General features: G+C 38.1%; 1 protein-coding gene across 1 annotated transcript in view; it reads left to right on the top strand.

Moving 5' to 3' along the window:
• RYR3 (ryanodine receptor 3) overlaps nucleotides 1–21,308 on the top strand; it is a 358,818-nt gene that overhangs the window by 65,173 nt on the left and 272,337 nt on the right. The window contains exons 5-10 of the mRNA XM_004687571.2: nucleotides 1,097–1,175; nucleotides 9,183–9,295; nucleotides 10,192–10,291; nucleotides 12,952–13,045; nucleotides 17,632–17,706; nucleotides 19,808–19,964. Coding sequence (XP_004687628.1) covers nucleotides 1,097–1,175; nucleotides 9,183–9,295; nucleotides 10,192–10,291; nucleotides 12,952–13,045; nucleotides 17,632–17,706; nucleotides 19,808–19,964 — 618 coding nt within the window. The remainder of the gene's footprint in view (nucleotides 1–1,096; nucleotides 1,176–9,182; nucleotides 9,296–10,191; nucleotides 10,292–12,951; nucleotides 13,046–17,631; nucleotides 17,707–19,807; nucleotides 19,965–21,308) is intronic.

The following is a 21,308-nucleotide window of genomic DNA, read 5'->3' on the forward strand; positions in this document are numbered from 1 at the left end:
TATATATTTTACATCATACTTCATTTTGTACATTTTTCATCTCACTTGTAATCCCCGTGGTCTTCCCACCGTCAATTCACCCCTGTGCTATCACCATAGTTTCATGTGCTCTTCCTGTCCCAGTTTTTATCCTATTCCCTTCTCCTCCCCCTAGAATGTCTCTGGTTTATAGTTGTTTGTTGATTTTTGTTTTCACTTTATTACCATTGTTTTGTTTTGTTTTGCTTTGTTCCTGATCCCTTATGCTCCTGTTATGAGTGAAACCGTCTGGTATTTTTCTTTTCCTTTCTGGCTTATTTCACTAAGCATGATCCCTTCCAGCTCCATCCATGTTCCTGCAAAAGGCAGGAGCTTGTCTTTTCTGATTGCTGAGTAATATTCCATCGTGTAATTATGCACCATATCTTCCTTATCCAGTCATCTATTTTTGGGCATTTGGGTTGATCCCATATCTTCTCTATTTTAAACAGAGCAGCAATAAACAGGAGCTGCACGTGTATTTTTATAAGAAGGAAAAAAGTTGTTTGAGAAGTTTTAAGGCTCGTGGAAAATTTGAAAAACAAAAAGCAAATAGAGGTTGGAGATATCTTGGTCTCCCCTGCCCTCCCCTGACCCAGTTTGGTGCAAGGCATTTAAATTTTACACATGTGTTAACAAACTGTTTTGTATATGGTTCATGCTATTAAACAGTCTTGATGGTAACTTTTAATGGTAACATTAAGTATTCCATAAAATTAGGTAACAAATTTTACCAGCCTTTTGTTGATGGATGTTTATAATCCTTTACATATTTATTTCTATCTATAAAAAGTTTCTAAGAGAATTGTTGAACTCAAGTATTTTTAATATTTTCAAACTTATTTCTGTAGTACACAGTTCTACAAGTTAAATCATAGGTAATCAGGTAAGAGAATCTTTGAGGTCTTAAATATATAAGAATATTTTTCAAAAACATTATACCAGTGAACAGATAAACTAGCCCTTTTTTAACACAGTAACTTTGTGTTGAAATTTACTAATGGAAACCAACTAGCAGTAAGATGCCTGGATCAGATAGAAGAACAGGACTTCAGCAGCTTCTCCTCTTGTTTCACAGTATCTGACATGCTTGACTACATCAAGATCCCAGACGGATAAACTTGCCTTTGATGTAGGGCTGCGGGAACAGGCCACAGGTAAGTCAACATTCCCAGATTTCCTGCTTTGTGGGGTTTGGGGCATAAGTTTTTGAAAAAGATCTTGACTGTGTTGTTTGTGCCCTCCCCTCCATTTTGGCAAATAAAGGTATATGCTGTAATTATAGAAACTAAGAATGAGGGAGAACGGAATGTTTTTTAACTACCGACTCAAAGAAAAAATATTTTTTTAGGGTTAGGTACTGAAAATAAGAAGAGAAATTATTCCTGGTAGAACCAATGGTAATGATTAACTTCTAAAAATAAACATAGTCTAATAAGAGCTTACATAATGAAATATACTATTTAGATTTTTTTAAAAGCCTCATTTTATTCTTCAGTGAATCAGCTCATCTAAAGCAGTGTCCATCAATGACACCCACCATGATACAATGCCATTCCAATGTACTGTATTACTTTTATCAATATCTACTTGATAGTTTGTCTTAAAATGTTATAGACAAAAATATTGTGTGAAGTTGAAAACTGAGAATGCTTGCCATAAAGGTTAATATAATGAATAGGAAACCACATCATTAAGTAACTGACATGTTGGTAAATATTAGAAAGTCATTAATGATACACAAGCTCCATACTTACTCTAATCAAATAAGGCTTAAAAGAGTAGTCCCTCTATGACTTGTGTCCTTCAGTTTTCTACCACCACCTTGCTGTATGTCATATACTTTGGGAAGCACTTTATTTTTTGGTTGAGTGTAAAGTGTTGACAGTCAAGAGGTAGATCTTAAGAAGACCGTGAATCCCATGAAAACCTGGACTATAAAGTTGTTGTTGTACTCCCTTTACCCCAATCCATTTTTTTTTCTCTTTAGAGAAGGGTAGCTTGGTATTTTGGAGGAAGGAGAACATATATGCAGCTCAGATAAATTTCAGTATTGCCCAGGGTGAGCCTTCTCACTACAGGCAACCAGGATGATGCAAGTTCTCCCTGGAAACCAGAAATGAGCAATTGAGCACTAAGCTTATTCTCTGCAAATATTTATAGTTACAGCAACAAAGAAGGGAGGGGCACACTTGCTGTGGTTTAATGAAAAGACCAATGGAACAGTAGATAGAAGTTGAAAGTGTTACAGGGTAGCCCAGAGTGGCCTGGGCCGCCTGTCTGTGGGGCCTCACCTGTGCACTCACAATTCAGTTATACTGCAGGTACACACAAAAGGGTCAATAACGGGTTTATTTACAAAAGGGAAAAGAAATAGGAAACAACCCAGGGAAAGAGAGCGGGATACAAAGTAACTGTGATACCTTACCGCTAGGCTGACTGAACACACCAAGTCACGTGGTCTTGGAGAGCTGCTTCCTGAGCAAAAGAGAAAGCGAGCGCATGAGATGCAATTGCACCCTATTTATCCCCCCAAATGTCCCAGAATTCCTTCCTGCTAGCTCCACCCTTGGGTCCTCACTGTTCTCTCCCTGGTACTGCTGGGAGTTGTAGTTTCCAATCACTGGAGTAGGGGATAGTGTCCAGAAAGCTGGAGCAGGGGGTGGAGTCCATAAGGCTCTGCAGAGTTCCTTTAGGACATCCTTCCCCTTAACAAAGGGAAGGACCTCTCACCTAGGCAAGGAAAGTACTTTGTAATATCTACAGTTATCCAGCGGTGGAGCCTTGGGATAGACGGCTAGAAATAATCACAGGCAACCTGCCCATCTGTCAAGGGCATTACATATAGAATTTCTGTTCCAATTAGAGGTTGAGCTATGTACCAATCAGGATGCATGGTTACAAATAGAAACTGACTCAGGTCAACTTAAGGATATTGACTAGAACCTGGTCTAAACCTGATTTCTCCCGTTCTAGAAAATGGGTAGGAGCATAGAGAAGGCAGGGAAGTAAAAATAACTTAAGCCACACTGCAGGAAGTCTAACCTGGATACACTAATATTGTAACATTTCTCCAGAAATAGGGGTAGGACATTCCATTGCTGGGTAGACAGAAGGACAAAGAAAGCTCATGTTGTTACTCTAAAACTGAGTTCACAAGGAAACAATTCACATGGTCTGATTTTACAGATGATCTATAGGGGGGGAAATCCAAAGTTTGAATGATGTATACCTGCTGTTACTGCATCATGCACAGTAGTGTCCTAAGAATGCCTGAAGGGAACCACTTTCTCCTCTTCTCTTATTTTTGTACAAAGCAGAAGAGTAGGCTTGCCTTTATCCATTATGTTTTCTTCCTACAATAAGATTATATTTGAATTTGATTTGAGGTTGCTCTGTTTTCGGCTAAAGTGTTATTCTTAAAATATAATTTCCTCTAAGGTGTTGCCAACCTTTGCTGAAATTACAAAATGAGTGAAGTGCCACACTCTGTGAATGTAAGTTGGCCTCTAAATATAAACCAGCCATCAGTCTTGGAGCACAGAATCGGAAAAGTCATATATGGTCATTCTATTTATATCAGTAAAATGACTTTAGAATTTTTGTAAGAGTTGGGAGGAAATTGAGAAATATCGCTTTCTGCTTATGTATTTGCAAAATCTATTTTATTTCATTACTTGAGCACTCAATAAAATAGGGGGAAAATAGCAACAGAACATATTACTTTTTCCAGCACATTTTTGTTAATTCCTAAAATCAAACTTGGTGTGAATTCTGCTGACAGACCAGGGAAACACATGACTGAACCCAAGTTAACTGATTAGAAGGGGGTTTGGAAGATGATTGGTAGGAGAGGATTAACCACTTGCTCCTGAAAACCCAGACTCTAAAATCCTTTATTATATCTGCTTCATCCCCAATCTATTTCATATTCCCTTTGAAAAAGGCTAACTTGATATTTGGGGGGACAAAAAGAGCATACACATATAGATAAGTTTCAATTTTGCCTGGGGTGAGCCTTCTGATTTTAGGAGAGTCTTGCAGAATCCACCAGAGTAGCATTCTTATTTGGATCATCTTATGAATGCACATTCCACTCAGAAATATCTTCCAAGTTGAAACATAAAATGCTCGACAGTTGACTTGACTCTAGAAGATTGTGAAGTTTACAGGCAGTTTATTTGAATAGTGCTGGAACTTTTTACATCTCTACAATGATTAATAAATGGTTTGATTTACTTAAAATTGTTGCTTATTTTGCCTTTGATTTGGGTTACTATGTTCTTTTCTCCTTTTAAAGGTGTGGGTTTTTTTTTTCTGGTTTGTTTGAGCATTTCACATAGTTTTAGAATTAGAAGGGAAAAAATTAAAAACCACTAAAAGCACCATTATGTACTTTAGGTCCACTGACTGTCCTATATCCTATTAATTTGTGGAACAGGCCACTTATCTGTTCCTAAAAGAAGTGAAAGAACAAGTATATACCTATGTTCCACTTCAGGACCCTCTTCACTCCAGATGCTCTTGGTGGTCCAGGGAACACAATGCCTGTCAATGCCATTTTCCCCTACCTACAAATATTGAGGTCCATCTCTTCTGTCATGTAACTTTAATCAGTCAAATTTATTTAATCAAAATAAAACCTGTAAGCACTCCTACATGTCTTAAAAACATCATTATCCTGCCTAACCTGTTTCTGTTCTAGATCCCTTCTTCTTTGGGGGACCTAATTTCAGGTCCTCTATTGTTATTCAGCACTGGTATACTGCAATTTTTTCTTTCCATATTAAGTATTACCTATGATGTCCTAAATGAATAATAAAATATTAACTCTTACGCTCACTCTTCCCTGTCTATTCTTTCCACCCACCTTATATACATATATGTGTGTGTATATATATATATGTGTGTGTGTGCGTGTGTGTGTATATGTATATATGTATATATTAATTAAACATATATATATGTATGTATTGTATAAGCACATAAGCAGTATTACTAACATTACTAACATTGGTATAACTATGACTTTTTTTGGCAAATGATACTCATGATATGCTATGATCAGTTCACTTTGTTGTAATTACTTTCAAATTTTCCATAGTTAACAATTGATTTCTTTGTTTACTATATTTTCTGCAACTCAGTGATGTAAACTGTCCCCCCAAAACAAAATTCTCCCCTTATTAGATTCATTCAGGTACCTTTCTATAGATTCCTCCTTCTTAGGGACATCTACCATCATGCAGGAAATTCCCTTTGCCTTTTACCTACATCTCATGTTTCCTGGTTTCCATGGTTTTCTCCCATCTTAGTTGAACACTTCACTTGGTGAAACCCATTGTCTACTAGTTTTTACAGAAAATATACCCAGAGGCAAATAGTCAGGTGAAAGTTTCATATTTCCAGTATCATAAGTAATTCAGAGTATTCTATATTGGAAAGATATTTTCCCCCTCAGCATCCTGATGACTTCTGTTTTCTTGCACTTATGGTCTGGCTGTTGAGAAGTCTACACTCTAATTCCTGACTTCTATGCGTGTGACTTGTTTACATTTTATAGGAACTATTTATGTCTGTTATTTTGCCCTGATGGCTGACACTCATACATGAGGATTTGGCATGGATTCTTTCTGTGTGTATACACACACACACACACGCACACGCACACGCACACGCACGCACACACACACACACACCACATCTCTTTGATCCAGTCATCTATTTTTGGGGATTTGGGATGTTTCCATTACCGATGATAAATAGTGCTGCAACTAACACAGGGGTTTGGGTGCTCTTTTAATTAATATTTTTGTGTTCTTTGGGTAGATACCCAAGAGTGGAATTGCTGGGTCATATGGGAGACCCATTTTTAGAAATTTGACGAACCTCCACACAGCTTTCTTTAGTGATTGGACCAATGTGCATTCCCACCAGCAGTGTAGGAAGTTTCCTTTTTCTCCACATCCTCACCAACATTTGTAGTTGCTAGTTTTTTTTAATATGTGCCATTCTCACTGGTGTAAGGAGGTATCTCATTGTGGTTTGATTTGCATTTCCTTGATTACCAGTGATGTTGAACATTTTTTCATATGCCTGTTGGCCATTTACATTTCCTCTTTAGAGAAGTGTCTTTAGCTCTTCTGCCCATTTTTTGACTGGGTTATTTACTTTGTTTTTGTTGAGTTGTGTCAGCTCTTTGTAAATCTTTATGATAAGTCCCTTATCATTAGTATCGTGTGCAAAAATTTTCTCTCAGTCAGTGGGGTGTCTCTTTGTTTTAGTTAATGTCTCTTTTGCTTTACAGAAGCTTTTTAATTTAATTAGTCCCAGTTATTTATCTTTTCCTTCACTATCTCTGTTTTGGGTGATGTTTCATTTAAAGTGTTATTGAGGTATATGTCATGTAGTATTTTGTTTATATTTTCTTCTAGATATTTTATGGTTTCAGGTCTTATGTCTAGTTCTTTGGTCCATTTTAAGTTGGTTTTTGTGCATGGTATGAGCTAGTACTCTAGCTTCATTCTTTTGCTTGTATTAGCCCAGTGTTCCTGGCACTATTAGTTGAACAAACTTTCTTTGTTCCATTGCATATTTTTTGCTCTTTTGCGAAAAATTAGTCATCTGTAAAATCTGTGGTTTATTTCTGGGTTTTCTACTCCATTTGGTCTCTGTGTGTTTTTGTTCTAGTATCATGCAGTTTTGATTATTCTGACTTAGTAGTATAATTTCAGGTCTGGGAGTGTGATACCTCGATTTCCCTTCTTTTTAGTCAGGAGAGCTTTGGCTAGTCAGGGTTGTTTTTGTGGCTCCATATGAATTTCATCAGTATTTGTTTTATTTCTTTGAAGAATGTCATTGAAATGTTGATCAGAATAGCATTGAATATGTAAATTGCTTTTGGTAGGATGGCCATTTTGACAATGTTAATTCTTCCAATTCATGAGCATGGGTTGTCTTTCCATCAATTTGTGTATTCTGTTTCTTTTAACAGTGCTTTATAATTTTCTGCATATAGGTCCTTAACCTCTTTTGTTAGGTTTATTGCCAAGTATTTGATTTTTTTTCTGTTTCAGTTATAAAAGGATGTTTTCTTGATATCTTTCTCTTCAGATTTATTTTTTGCATATAGGGAGGCTACTGATATTTGTGTGTTGATTTTGTATCCTGCTACTTTACTAAATTGGTTGTTTTGATTAGTTTTTCTGTGGGTGTCTTTGAGTTCCCTATGTATACTATCATATCACCTTCAAATAGGGATAGGTTTACTTCTTTCCCTATTTGGAGTCCTTCTACGTCTTTCTCTTGTCTAATTGCTCTGACTAGGACTTCCAGTATTATATTTGAAAACCATTGGAGAGAGTAGACATCCTTGTCTTGTTCAGATCCTAGGGGGAAGGCTTTCAGCTTTTCACCATTGGGGGAGATACTGGCTATGGGCTTGTTGCATATAGCCTTTATTCGTTTCTCTTTTTCAGGACCAAAGAGATTTTTTTCTTTTTGCTCTGAAGGATTCCTTTATGCATGTAATTTTTTTTAACCTCTTGGAGATTATTATAACTTTAATGTGTTATTCTATTGTATTCTATTGTATATCTTTTTATTGAGGTAATGTTTCTTTACAAATGATTCAGAGGTTCACATCTCTTCAGATGAATGTTAACCACACCACACACACCATTTAATGTACCAGCAGTCCTCCACCAGAGTCCATTCCTTTGGTTCTCTGTAATCCTTCTCCAAGTTCCTTTCCCCACTTTTTCATTCTGTTACTCACATTAAAGACACTCCCCAGATATAAGATGATCCATCCATATTCTCCATTCACTTTTTTATTGAAATAACATTGGTTTACAATACTGTTCCATTCCCTTTTAGATCAAGGCAGTAAAAGCTAACTGGAAACTCAATCAGAGATTTATTATCTGTTAATCCTCTCTTTTGGGTAATCTGTCAAGGATGTAGGCATTTCATAAGAGATGCCCAAACAGTAGCTATATCTTGGTCCCTCAAATTAGGGATGGGGCAAAGAAAAAAGTTATGGGCATGAAATTTTATCTATTTCTACCTCTGACTATACTCTTTTTTTTTTTTAAAGATTTATTTATTTATTTATTCATACAGAACTGGGGTACAAGCCAGAGATGCAGAGGGTGAGAGGATTCACCAGAGACAGAGTGGGGAGCAGAACAGGGAGATCTACGAAGTACACTGCTGAGGAGAGCAGCGCGCAGGCCAGGAGAGGTCTGCCACGCCATGTGGTCACCTCTGGGTTAGGCAGGGATCAAACTCATACGGAAGTGGCTTTAGCTTCTTAGTGCTGTGCTTTAACCCGCTGCGCCACCAGGGAGGGCCTGACTATCCTCTTTATTTGAAAGTACTTGGTTTTTCCAAAACCAGATTTTTTGATAGTTTACTATTACAAACATTAAACTGCTCACCTTCCATAGGATAGAGAAGAATGAGTCTTCTGGCTGGGCAGGACAGAGACAAGACTGTAGAGGATATAAGTGTTCTTAAAGGCTTTTACTTACTATGCCTGTTTTTCAACCCCATCTTCTACTGCTCTCTTTACAAGTAACTTTTGTTTCCTATTCCACAAATTTCCTGGGGAAATCTACAACAGGAATGAACTTATTTCTTGTGAATCACTTCGCCTCCTCTATTGTCTTATCCAAAGGCTTGTGTTTTAGCTTGCCCATCTGCTTTCTTTTTACAAAAATGTCAAAATTTCTTCTTTGCTATCACTTTATTAGATGCTATCTTAGTCCTTGTAGATTTAAGCCTTTTTAAAAATCTCTGGTTGTTTAGTAGAATTTCTGGTGTTTTAATAGAATTCCATGGGGGATAGAAAGAAGCAAAGATAAAAGTACAAGTAGTCAGTAGACTACTGAAGAAAGCATTTTTCTGTATGTATTTCTAAAACTCAAAGCCCTCTATAGCTTCTGGCCTCTAGGACTCTTACCTCAATGCTTTCTATCTCTAGAGAAAATGAAAATGAGAGGCAGAGTCAAAAGCAGTGTGGGACTAATTAGAATGCTTAAAGACACAAAGAAATTGAGGTGTTGTCTGTGGTGGGAGTATTATCATCAGGAGGAAGAATAATGACCAGAATTGGGAACATTACTCTGAAGCAGTCACTAACTCATGGAACCTTTATGCAGGAGAAGCCTGTTGGTGGACCATACACCCCGCATCTAAACAGAGGTCCGAGGGAGAGAAAGTTCGAATTGGAGATGATCTCATCCTTGTCAGTGTGTCCTCTGAAAGATACCTTGTAAGTATTGCCTATACAGTCATCTTTTATTTCTAGAATGTTTTTCTTTAAGAGTAGATAACCAAAAAGTACTAAATCACATGGATATTTAATAGGATATTATGCCTTAACTCGGTATACCTGGGAAGTGATGAAATTCTTTCCCTTGCCATTGTCTCATGGTATCAGAATTTAACTGTCAGTTATCCTTTCAGATTAAGGTACTATGTCCAGAAAACTCTGCTAATATGCCCCAGGCACTTCTAAGGAAGCTGTTTGCCCATTAGTTACCATATGAATTTATTACGTTTTTTAGCTCTTATCCAGTGGTAAATGGGATATAGGAAAATAAGCTTGTGTTGGATAGAAAAATAATTTTAAATATTTCAGTGTTTCATTTGTCACAGTAGTTAGTAGATGCAAGTAAGATTTTGCCGTTTGACATAGACACAGGGGGAGGGTGCATTGAGCATGGAGCCCTTTGAAAGGGGCCATCTGGGTGGGCATTAAAGGCCAGAGAATTGTCAGAGATAAATTTTTATCCTTCTCAGTACCTATGATGTTGACCGATTTTATTCACTTAGGTCTAATGCTGGAGTAATTTTTCCCATTTGTGGGTTCCCTTCTCCAACCAAGAATAGAGAGTTCTGACTTCTTGTCAAATCAGGGGTTCAGCTGAGGGGATGAAGTCAACACTGGTCTGCCACCTCTGTGGCTGAATGTGTCCTCTTCCCTGAATAAAGTGTTCTACTTTGGAGCTGCTTCTAGTTTGAGTGAAGAAATTTCCCACAGGCTATGCAGAAAGAGCCAGATGACAATGAGACTGTTAAATTCAATCTTTGAAGTTGGAGGTAAGCTGCTTCTGTCAGGACTGGTCTGGTGACTTAAAGGGTGTCTCATTTCTGTTTCTGCTGCAGCATCTCTCAATATCAAATGGTAACATACAAGTGGATGCCTCCTTTATGCAAACACTCTGGAATGTCCATCCCACATGCTCAGGAAGTAGCATCGAAGAAGGTGTGCTTTTTTATATCTGCATTCAGTGCTCTGTCTGCTAGTCTGTCTCATGCTATATATGTTGACATTTCTGCTACTCCCTAGTTCCACTCAAACATCTTAGAACACAGCATGATTTTCACTCACTTGAATTTTTGTTGCTGTGGGTTATTTTCTGCCTGGTTTCTGATTAAATGAGCATTCCTAGCATTTTTTAATTCCTTAGCATCCATTATATTACCTGTATTCAGGAATTGGATGTGCACCAGCCCTCTCCCACTGACTTTGCCTTTTTATTTATAGTTGTGAATTATAAGTGTTCAGGCTTCAGCATCTTCAGTTTTGGAAGAGGCCAGTTGCCAAGAAGGCGCTCTTCATGTTTCTCCTTTGTGCATCATTCTGTACTGGTGGAAGAAATTCCTCTGTATTAAAAAAAATATTTGGCTGTTAGTTTTTGCTTATATTTATGGAAGGCTACTTAAAAATAATGAATGTAATTTTCTCAGTATATTTTCCTTTGATGTAAGATCATCAAACTTTGTTCAATATATCCTATTCCTTAGAGGCAGGCAGGCAAAATTAATACACCTGGTAAGCTATATAATGAATATACTGACCTTCCCTAATTCACAGGAAATGTCATAACTGACAGAAGAATCAAATATCAGTGACTTAAGGGTTATCACATTTTGGCATAGCACTTGATAGCAAGATCAGAATATTTTTTAGCATTTATGTCACAGACTTTTACCCTGTTTATAATACTGGGCCTAGTAGTTCCACAATGTGGATGTCGTATTTCTATGAAAGTAGAGGGAAAAGCGAAAATTTGATATTCCAGTTCAACAGGCATCCTAGCTAAACTGAAAAAAAAAAAAAACAGATTTTCCACTCTTTCAACAACTTTAGAAGGCTTTTTTTAGAGAGCAAGATATGTGTAACTGTCTTCCTTTATGCGAAATTAATCTATCATCCTGAGTCTGTTGCCGCTTATTCTGTTTTTATCAGGAATAAAGAAACTGTGAGTCTAAATCTCGTTCAAGGAAGTTTCAACTGAGTCTTTTCAGTGTTAAATTATTCATTTTCACCCTAAAAATAAATTACTTCCCAATCCCAATAGTGAGTTTATAGAGGCTAATTAAGGAGTGTTTGTAAATCACATCAAAATGGTCCTTAGAGAAATGTTGAGTGTCTTCATAATACAACAGAAAACTCATCACTTGAGCCCCATGGCCTGTGCCAAGTACCTTTTCAGCGGTCACTAGTGAGAAACCCACTTCAGCCCCTGGGAGAGTGTAAGTGACCTTCCCCCTGACCTGCTCTCCTGATGATGGCCCTGATGGAGTTCAATTCAGAGAAATTGTGATGTTCCAGCCCTCAGTGGTTTTCTCTTTATGAACAGAATATTGATTTGGAGGAAACTTAGAACTGATATGATAGAAATGATAGACTCCAAATGGGGCATGTCCTCACGCTCTTGAGATGATTGAGCATTTAATCAAGAACATGGTCCTGAGAGGTTTAAATTTTCTAAATAATTGGGTTATTTGGAATTAACCTACAGTATATCATGAATTGTTTAAAGCAAAAAGCAAAGAACTGGCAATATTAATGCAGTAAGATAGAGAAAAACTGGAAAAAGTCTTTTGATTACTTGAAAGACATTTAAGAAAATCTTCACTGAGTGCAAAAAAGGAGTAGGGAGAAACTTCACACTCTTGGATGTGTAGGATGCACTGATAATATTCTGTTGTCCTTTTGCATGACTTACCTTTCTTACTGTTTTAATCCAACACCCAAAATCTTTTGACTTTCCCTAAGGTGATCTAGTTATATTCTTTATGTCTTCAGAGAACAGAGTAGTCTAGAGAATTTTTCAATTCAAAGGGATAACCAATACTGTTTCTTTATGTATAGTAAAGCTCAGGTTGAGGCCCCTCTTTAGCTACATGGTTCTTTGAATCAAGCTCAGAATTAATTTGAAAACTAATTGGTCATTGTGTCCTTGAAGTTGTCTCCTATCCATCTCTGAATTCCAAGGCTGTTGAAATTCCCCTTCCTCATCCTCAAATCTCAGGGCTTGTTCATAGCAACATCCATCCCTCTTCTCTAAGGAATATTGGATTCTTCCCTCCCCTTGGGCTGTAGTCAAAGCATCCAAGTGTGATCTGTATTTGCTAAATGCACCTGCTGGCTAGCTTCTCCTAAGACAGTCCCTAGTAATGGTATATTATTCCCTTTACAGCACCTGCTTACTTTCCCATGACTGTCATTTGATTTGGATTTTGCCCCAAAGTATACACATCAAGAGTATAAGTGCTTATCTAAGATTTACATTCTGGATGTGTTTACATGCTTAGCAATTGTAAAATTCCTCATCTTCCTAATGCTAGCAACTTAATTTCCCTTTTGGCTTTTAATGACATGATTTGACAGTTTTCATCTTTCCTTTTTGATCTTGGGCTTACTCATCTCTGAAGTCCTTATTAATTTTCAATTTTAGTCTTGTTCTGACTTTTTTTCTGCCTGGGACCAGATTTGTGGAATCTGTAATTGCCCAAACGTTTCTCTTTTGGTGTTTTCCACAGTTGATTGAGACTTAAATGAATTTCCTCTTTGTAAACATTACACTCCATATTAAATTTCCCATCAGTTCACGATAGGATGTAATTCTCTCCTAGGATACCTACTTGGTGGGCACGTAGTACGCCTTTTCCATGGTCATGATGAATGTTTGACGATACTGTCTACAGACCAGAATGATTCCCAGCATAGGTAAGCTTGTAGCTTTAATCTTCTCCTGTCTCCAGTCTCAGGTGTCTCAGACCAAGGAGTTTGACTTTGCATATGGGCACAGATACATTCTCTTAGATGTTGTTCTCTTGATACACCTCCATCCAGCCATACATTGCCATTTGTAAAACTGGAATGGTAGCACCCTGGAGTTTGCTCGCAAAAATGGCTACTCATACACCCTGCTACTTAGGCAAGCAATTCTGTATTGCTTCCGAACCCCTTCACTTTCTCCAGGTGCTCTTGTGTCAAAGGAGGTTTTTGGTCACATTCATTGTAGAGTGAAGCAGCCATTTTGGTGGTGTAAATGAGTTTAACACTTCCAGGGTGTCTGTGCACCTATACAAACTATTCACCATTCTCTTCATAGGCAGATCATCCCTATTTTGTGATAACTCCTTCAGGTGAAATTTGGCGGCATTTTTTGTTGTTGTTTTTGCTTATTACCAGACAAAATTGGGGAACCCAAGTGTCAGTATCGAACAGGAGCTGAATTGAGCAGGGATTGGTGCCAAGGGCAATATTTAGAAGGTACTGCTAAAGGCAATGCTTTTCTTGACCTTCTAATTGACCCCTAAATGATAGTTTTTCAAGAATTCAAAATCAGGAGGTGGAAGATTATAGTCTACATATTAATTACTTACTGAAGAAGGCTTTAGAATTCCTTTTATCATCAAAATACAGCAACATACATTGACATCTTTAATGATAGAAATCTGATATATGTTTATAAAAATCAATTCCCAAATCCAAATCAGACAACTTTGAGTTTAATCCACTGGTGGTAAGGGTCCCTTTGTTTTTACACCATGCATATAAAAACCTTGTTAATTGTGTTTCTCTTGGGAAACACAAAATTGGGAGTCACAGCCATACAACTTAGAAATCATGTACATCAAGTTCCTGCCAAAGGTCCTACACTGGCTTATTTCAGCTGGGAACATAGACACCAGTGCTGCTGGCTTTCTATCCCCAGCTTGTTCCTTATTTGGGGACTAAAGGAGTCACAGAAGTCATGAGCTTGAAGGTATTACTGCACAGCTTAGTACCATCCATTGACAATAAGTGTTCTCATTGTTGTGAGTCTCTTCCTCTTACTCTCTAACACTTTGTTGGAGCCAGATGTGCCCCATAGCCATGTCTAGGACACACACAGCAAATCATTGACAAGTGTCAATGATAGATTCAGTCACTGCCTCCCTCACACTGGCCCAATGACTGCCAGCTGTGTCTCAGTAAAGAAGGTAGGTTAGCCTGATTTCCCTTCGAATGAGGATTACCTCCTATATATATAAAATGTGTGAACCTATTCAGTTGTGAATTCCTTTTATTTTATACAGTGAAAGTATGTAATAGCTCACATACTGTTTCTTCAATATCCTATTCCACTGCACTAAGTAAAAAAACTTGCAAGTGGGAAAGACCTGAAGTTTTGTGATTGAGTTTTTCAGAGTGACTTACATCTAAGATAAAAAGCATCAGAGCTCCCTGGTTCTTTATCCCCACCCCTGTTCTTCATTTAAGTATAGGCATTGGGAAAAAGTGAAATGTACATGGCCCTTTGGCATCTGCTACCCCTACCACAACACAGACACACATATCTGTCTTTGAGTTTAAAACCAAATTGATGCGGCCTGGGTAGAAACTGTCCTGCTTGCAGTAGTTTGCCATTTTGTGGGCATTTCAGTCAGGTGGTTCAAGAACCTCACTAAAAGGTAAGGCAGAACTTGTCTTTGAAAGTAGGTGCTAGGTGGAGAGGAAGCCCCCGGTCGACACCCTGAAACAGGCATGCATGATGCCATGGAAATAAGAGTGAAGGTAGTCTTTCCATGGCTGAGAATTCTTGGGGGTCTGATTTGCATTTTGGGTTTTTTTTTTTTTTAAATCACAGGTAAAACTTAAAAGGCTTATTCTTTGCCACTGAGGAAGCACAGTGGGGTTAAGACTGGGATGAGTAAGCAGGTATTCAGTATTCTGGAACCTAGCTTTTTGTATCAATTGGGCTCTCGGTCAAAGCAGGTGCCATGACATTATTTGACATCTGGGTGAGGTAAGTGATAAGCCTCAAGATTATCTTGTATCATCAGGTACATACTCAGAAACTAGCCAGGATGACAGTAATCTTGAATTCTGGGAATCTAGTACAAGTGAATAGGAAATACAAAATGCACTGAAAAAGAGTCTAGAGTTCCTAAAGCATGCAAGTGATGCAAGTGACTCCACTGTAATGGGGTTGACTTTCCAGAAGAAATCATTTCTATTTGCTGTAAATCCTGAGAGCCAGGCAGTGTGCAGAGGCCAGCTACCAGAATGCAAAGCCCAAATCAACAATGTAGCATTATGAGCTTTGATCCCTGGCTCTGCCTCTGACTTGTCAAGCACCCGGGAGGAAGTCACTTAACCTATTGAAGTCAAGGCTAAGCTGTCAGCCAAGCTTTCAAAGCACCTCAGCTTACCACCCACTCTACTCCTCTCCTTGGATAATTGTTGTAAAGAACAGGAACAGGTTGTTTCAACCTCTGTACCCTTGTGAGGTTAAACTGAACAAGCTGCTGCATTTCCTAGATGGAAAGAACTAACCTTCCAGAATTTTTCAGATGTCATAAGGAGAAAGTGCTCTAGTCTTTAGTTCCTTCCCGCCTCTCCCTGTGACCTGGAGTGAGCTGCCTCACCTTCTCCACCAAGAGATGCTTCTTACCCTCACTGAAGAGGGAGAAGCATCAGTGAAAAGAAAGGATAGCCATGCATCATTGTATGTTCCTTTGCCAGTTATTAGTAATACCTCCTGACAACTTGAACATTTGAAAAAGATTTAGAATGCCTCAGAAATCCTGCTACCCAGAGGTACTGTTAACACAATGTTTCATTGCATTTCTCTGCCATTTCATGTATTTTGATGCATATTTATAAACATATAGAAACAAAATATGGGTAAGTCCACATCACAGATTTTATATGCCTGTAAACATCTTTGTGCACATTGACTACAATAAAACACATTAAATTCTCAAAATGATTCTGTGATTTGAGTATCCATCTTAGGGTCTTCTTATCAGTGAGAAAGCTTTGAGTTGCAGGGACTGACTAAGGCCACAGAGCTCACAGGTTCACACTTAGTTCACACTGAACTCCAAGCCCATACTTTCAACAAACGTCCTTTACTTGTATGCTTATTATACAAGAACAAAAATAATAATAAAACATTTCCTTTTCACATCTGTTGTCTCAAAAGCTGGATCAAGATCCTCCTGGAATCTGAGTGATTCAATTGTGATATATACAAATCCTCTATGGTGGAGGTAGGTTTTAAATGACCAAATTTAAGTGTGGTGAAATGATCAGTCTTGATCTAAAGTCACAAGATTCTCAGTGTCTGGATTCAGTATATCCAGTAACCCAGGGACCACTGTTGATGAAATGTACTTTCAAACCAGGATGGTTCATTTAATTCTTCATAATCTCTGATACCAGTACATTGGGCCCTTGTGTACAGATTAAAAGGCAGATTTTGCTAATCATCAGGTAAACATCAAACACAAATTGAGCAATGTTTCACAGAGCACATGGCCAGGACTTTCAAAATGGTCAGAATCATAAAAACAAAAAGACAGAGAAGTAACAGGGGAGATGTGACAACTCAATGGAATATAGTTTCCTGCACTGGATATTTGAATGGGGAGCAAAAATAATGGGAAAAAAATGATGTGATTCAAACAAAGCCTCAATTTTAACTTGTGGTGATATACCATCATTGGTTTGTAGTTTTGACAACTGTATTAGCTAGATGACACTGGGGTAAACTGAGTGAGACTGTGTGAGAGCTCTCTTATTCCCTTTGCAACTGTTTTTATAAATCTAAAATGATTGCACAGTAAATATTTCCTTTAAAAGCCCATTAAACGGCTCTCCTGCCTCCCTGTGACTGCAGGCTCCTCTCTTTTTCTCCTTTTCCTAATAGATCTGTCCTTTAAAATGTAAGATAGATAGCTCTATATTGATACCTATATCTATAGCTATACTAATAGAAAAAATACAAACCCATTAAATAGGTGATCCTTAATGTAGGAAAAGAGGCAAAGTTACAGTAATAAAACCATTAACACTGCCGCTGAGCTTTTAGCTTTATTCAAACTTCCTAGGACAATGGAAGCTGATTCACACTGTACTGCCCAAATGTTTCTCCAATGCATTTTGAAAAGATAGACGACTTCATCAAGGAGCTTAACCTGGAATCATTGGTACTGTCAGTTGCTGGTCTAGTGATATGTGACTGGCTCTTTTGACCCCTGATGTGGGAATGAGATGGTCCTTTTTACATTGTATGCCTGATGTTCCATGTGTGTTCTCGAACTGTATGTGACAAGCAGTTAGTTCCTTTCCCTTTATTCACTTCTTCCCTCATAAGAGGCAGAAATTGTGCCTCCCTCTGATTCTTGCCTTTCATTTTGCTGACTCCATGAGAGCTTAGATAAGCAGCAGGGTCTGAGTAGCCTCTGCAGGGAGCTCTTCCCTTCCCAGTGCTGATAGGTGTCTTGCGTAGAGGCACTAATCTCCAACTCTGCTCGCAGGAGGATATTCTATGAAGCTGGGGGAGCTGGGATACGAGCCAGATCTCTGTGGAGAGTGGAACCCCTTCGGATAAGGTAATGGAGGGTTGGATAAGGTAATGGAGAGTCGGATGGTGCTCTTGTCAAGATGATTTTCTTTTTCAGTACCTCCATTCTCTTAAATATTTCATTTGTTACACATCACCTGTCAAAAGCTCAGTTCCTTAGCCCAGACTGTTTTTAAGGAACAATACATAATCTCTTATGTTCTTCCCACCCCTGTTTTAATCCCTTTACCTACCCAATGAATAATGATGTGAAATACATGCATGTGTACATACATACATACATACATAAATACATACATGTGTGTGTGTGAATGGGGGAAAAGCTAATCCTTCGTAAATCAATATGTTAAATTTAATACAATTCTGATTTTTGTGAGTAAAAATGTGAATAAAGGCATATAAATAATAAAAAAAGAATAATACATACACACAATTTCCAAGAAATTTTCTGTTGTGAGCCTGAACCAAATCCTAGACTCTGCAACCCTTGCAGTGGCTAAGTTATAGGCAAACACAAATGTGATGAAAAGCCCTGGAAGTTTTTTCATTTGTTTCCTTAGGTGTATTCCTAGGAATCCAGGAAAAGTCTCCCTCCTCTCAGTAGTCTTGTTGACTCCAGTGGAAAATTAACTTTCAATGCCAGAGTGTTAATTGTAATGTTATGAGGTAGGAGAGTCGAAAACATCCTTGAAAATGTAACTATGAAGGAGCAATGCCAGAAACAGTGTTAATTGTAATGTTATGAGGTAGGAGAGTCGAAAACATCCTTGAAAATGTAACTATGAAGGAGCAATGTCAGAAACAGTGTTAACACCTGAAGGAAGGAACAAGAAACAGAGATTAAGGAACCATGTATATGACTCAGGGTTTCTAAATGTCAATCTCTGGAAAGAGATCCAGCTAAACTCTGGGTTTTAATTTTGGTGGGAGGGTGTGCAGGTGAGACTGGAGCTAGGCTGCTTGGTATAGGGAAGGGGGATTCTGCCTTGCCAGCTTTGGTTTTCTACTCTGCCTGAAGGACCATAAGCAATTAGAAGGAAATGTTCGAACTCCCCCTCCCCATACTTGGAGTCATAGTCCAACTTCTACTGAGAAACTCTGAAAACATATGCTCTTTAAAGCCAGTATCAGTATTCCTTCAATTGGGAACTTAATGACAGGCTCAGGAATTTTCTCTTTCAAGCCTTGTTAAAATTATTACAATAGACTAGGCTTGCCTCCTGTTTAATGGACATTTTGGGGGGAAAAAAAGGTCAAAGTAGATATGTGCATACTGTTGTACTTATGGTGGTTTATTTCCACCAGAGACCTGAGCCTGAAGAACTTGTCTTTTGTGAATGTTACTTGTATTCTTCAGTGTTCCAACACATTAAAGAAGAGAGTCATTTTAAAGTTGGATACATAACTTTTATTAAACATTTATTCCAATTAAAAAAATGACTTACAGGTATTTATTGGGTAATTGCTTCCATAACACTGTAACTTTCATTGAATGCCAACCTTTGATGCAAGACCAGGTTGCCATTCAACATAGGCTTCCCTTTATTTCATCAATCTTATCCTTATTTATTTTTTTTCCATAGACTTTATCACCTTTTGCTATACCAAAGTATTTATGTAGTAGGCTTGTTTATTTTCTGCCTCTCTGAGGATTAATTATAAACTGAAAAAAAATATTTTTATTTTTCCTCTTGAAAATGAGATTCTTCATGGTAGTAAAATGTTTGGTTTCAGATAGTCCATATAGAAAATCTTTGATATTTTTTCATAAATGAACTTCCCTTAATAGGAAAGTTTCCCATTCTTTTCTGTGAAGAGAGTTTTTGCTTCAGGAGGCTTCAATGGAGTGAAGGAAAAATTGGAAGGCTGGGACACCCAGTTACATTAGGTCTTTGGCTCCAGGATCATGTTGACATTGGTGTCTTAGGCCAGAAGAGGGTACTTTCCAAGGCATAGGAAGACACAAGACCTGCAAACAAGCCAGGATACTGATATTTTGTCATTATGGACTAAGACTTATAACCCCAGGCAGGTTATAAATCTGCTAGCATGTGTGAAAAAGCACAAGATTGCTATTTAAAAGACTGGCTTTTGTTTAAATATAATTCCTTGTCTGTTTGATCTCCCAGTTGGAGTGGCAGTAACATCAGGTGGGGCCAAGCTTTCCGACTCCGGCACCTCACCACAGGCCACTACCTCGCTTTGACAGAGGACCAAGGGCTTATACTGCAGGACCGGGGAAAATCAGACACCAAGTCCACGGCCTTCTCTTTCCGGGCATCAAAGGTAAGGTGTGAAGAGGTAGATTTGGACCCTGCTCTAAAAGTAAAAGGTCTGATACCTCCAGGTAGAACTAAAACTAAAACTAAAAAAAAAAAAAAAAAGTAAACTAGAACAAATTAAAATTAGAAATTTTATTATTTAATAAAATAAATGTTTTCTTCTCATATCTTTACAACTAAGTTTAATGAATAATGTCCAGTGATGTACTTTGGGCATCAAAGTTTTGAGAGAGAAAGACTTTTTTTTTTAGTATTTATTTATTTATGTGTACAAGAACAAGGGCATAGGCCAGAGCTGTGGTAGGTGAGAGGATTCACCAGAGACAGAGTGGGAAGCAGAACAGGTAGATAGACTGAAATACACTGCTGAGGGGAGCTACGGGTGGCTCAGGAGAGGTCTGCTGTGCCATGTGGGTCACCTCCTTGGCCGAGGATTGAACTTGTGCTGAAGTGGCCTCAAGTGCTGTACTTTTTCTTTTAAAGTTTTATTTAATTAAACATACAGAACTGGGGTATAGGCCAGAGGCGCAGGTGCCATGAGAGGATTCATCAGAGACAGAGTGGGGAGCAGAACAGGCAGACTGACAAAGTACACTGCTGAGGGGAGCAGTGGAAGGGCCAGGAGATGCCTGCCACGCCATGTGGATCACTTCTTACGGGGATCAAACTTATGCCAAAGTGGCTTAAGCTTCCTAGTGCTATGCTTTAACCCACTGCACCAACAGCGAAGACCATAGTGCTGCACTTTAAAAAAAAAAATGTGTGTGCGTGTGTATATGCACACACACACATATACACATACACATATATATAATAAATATATATATATATATATATTTTACATCATTCTTCATTTTGTACATATTTTTTCCATCTCAGTTGTAATCCCTGAGGACTTCCTACCACCACTTCACCCATGTGCCATCACCATAGTCCCATGTACTCTTCCAGCCCCAGTTTTGATCCTATTCTCCTCTCCACCCCCCAAAGAATGTGCTCTGGTTTATAGTTGTTCATCATTTTTCATTTTTATTTTATTACAATTGTTTTTTTTTTCCTGATCCCTTACACTCCTGCTATGAGTGAAACCATCTGGTATTTTTCTTTTCCTTTCTGGCTTATTTCACTAAGCATGATCCCTTCCAGCTCCATTCATGTTGCTGCAAAAGGCATGAGTTTATCTTTTTGATTGCTGAGTAATATTCCATTGTGTATATGTACCATATCTTCCTTATCTAGTCATCTATTTTTGGGTATTTGAGTTGATCCCACATCTTCTCTATTGTAAACAGAGCAGCAATAAATATAGGGGTGCAGGTGTCCTTTTGAATTAATGTTTCTGTGTCCT

Source organism: Condylura cristata, unplaced genomic scaffold, assembly GCF_000260355.1.
Source record: "Condylura cristata isolate star-nosed mole 26May11 unplaced genomic scaffold, ConCri1.0 scaffold00023, whole genome shotgun sequence".
In the NCBI taxonomy this organism is placed as follows: domain Eukaryota; kingdom Metazoa; phylum Chordata; class Mammalia; order Eulipotyphla; family Talpidae; genus Condylura; species Condylura cristata.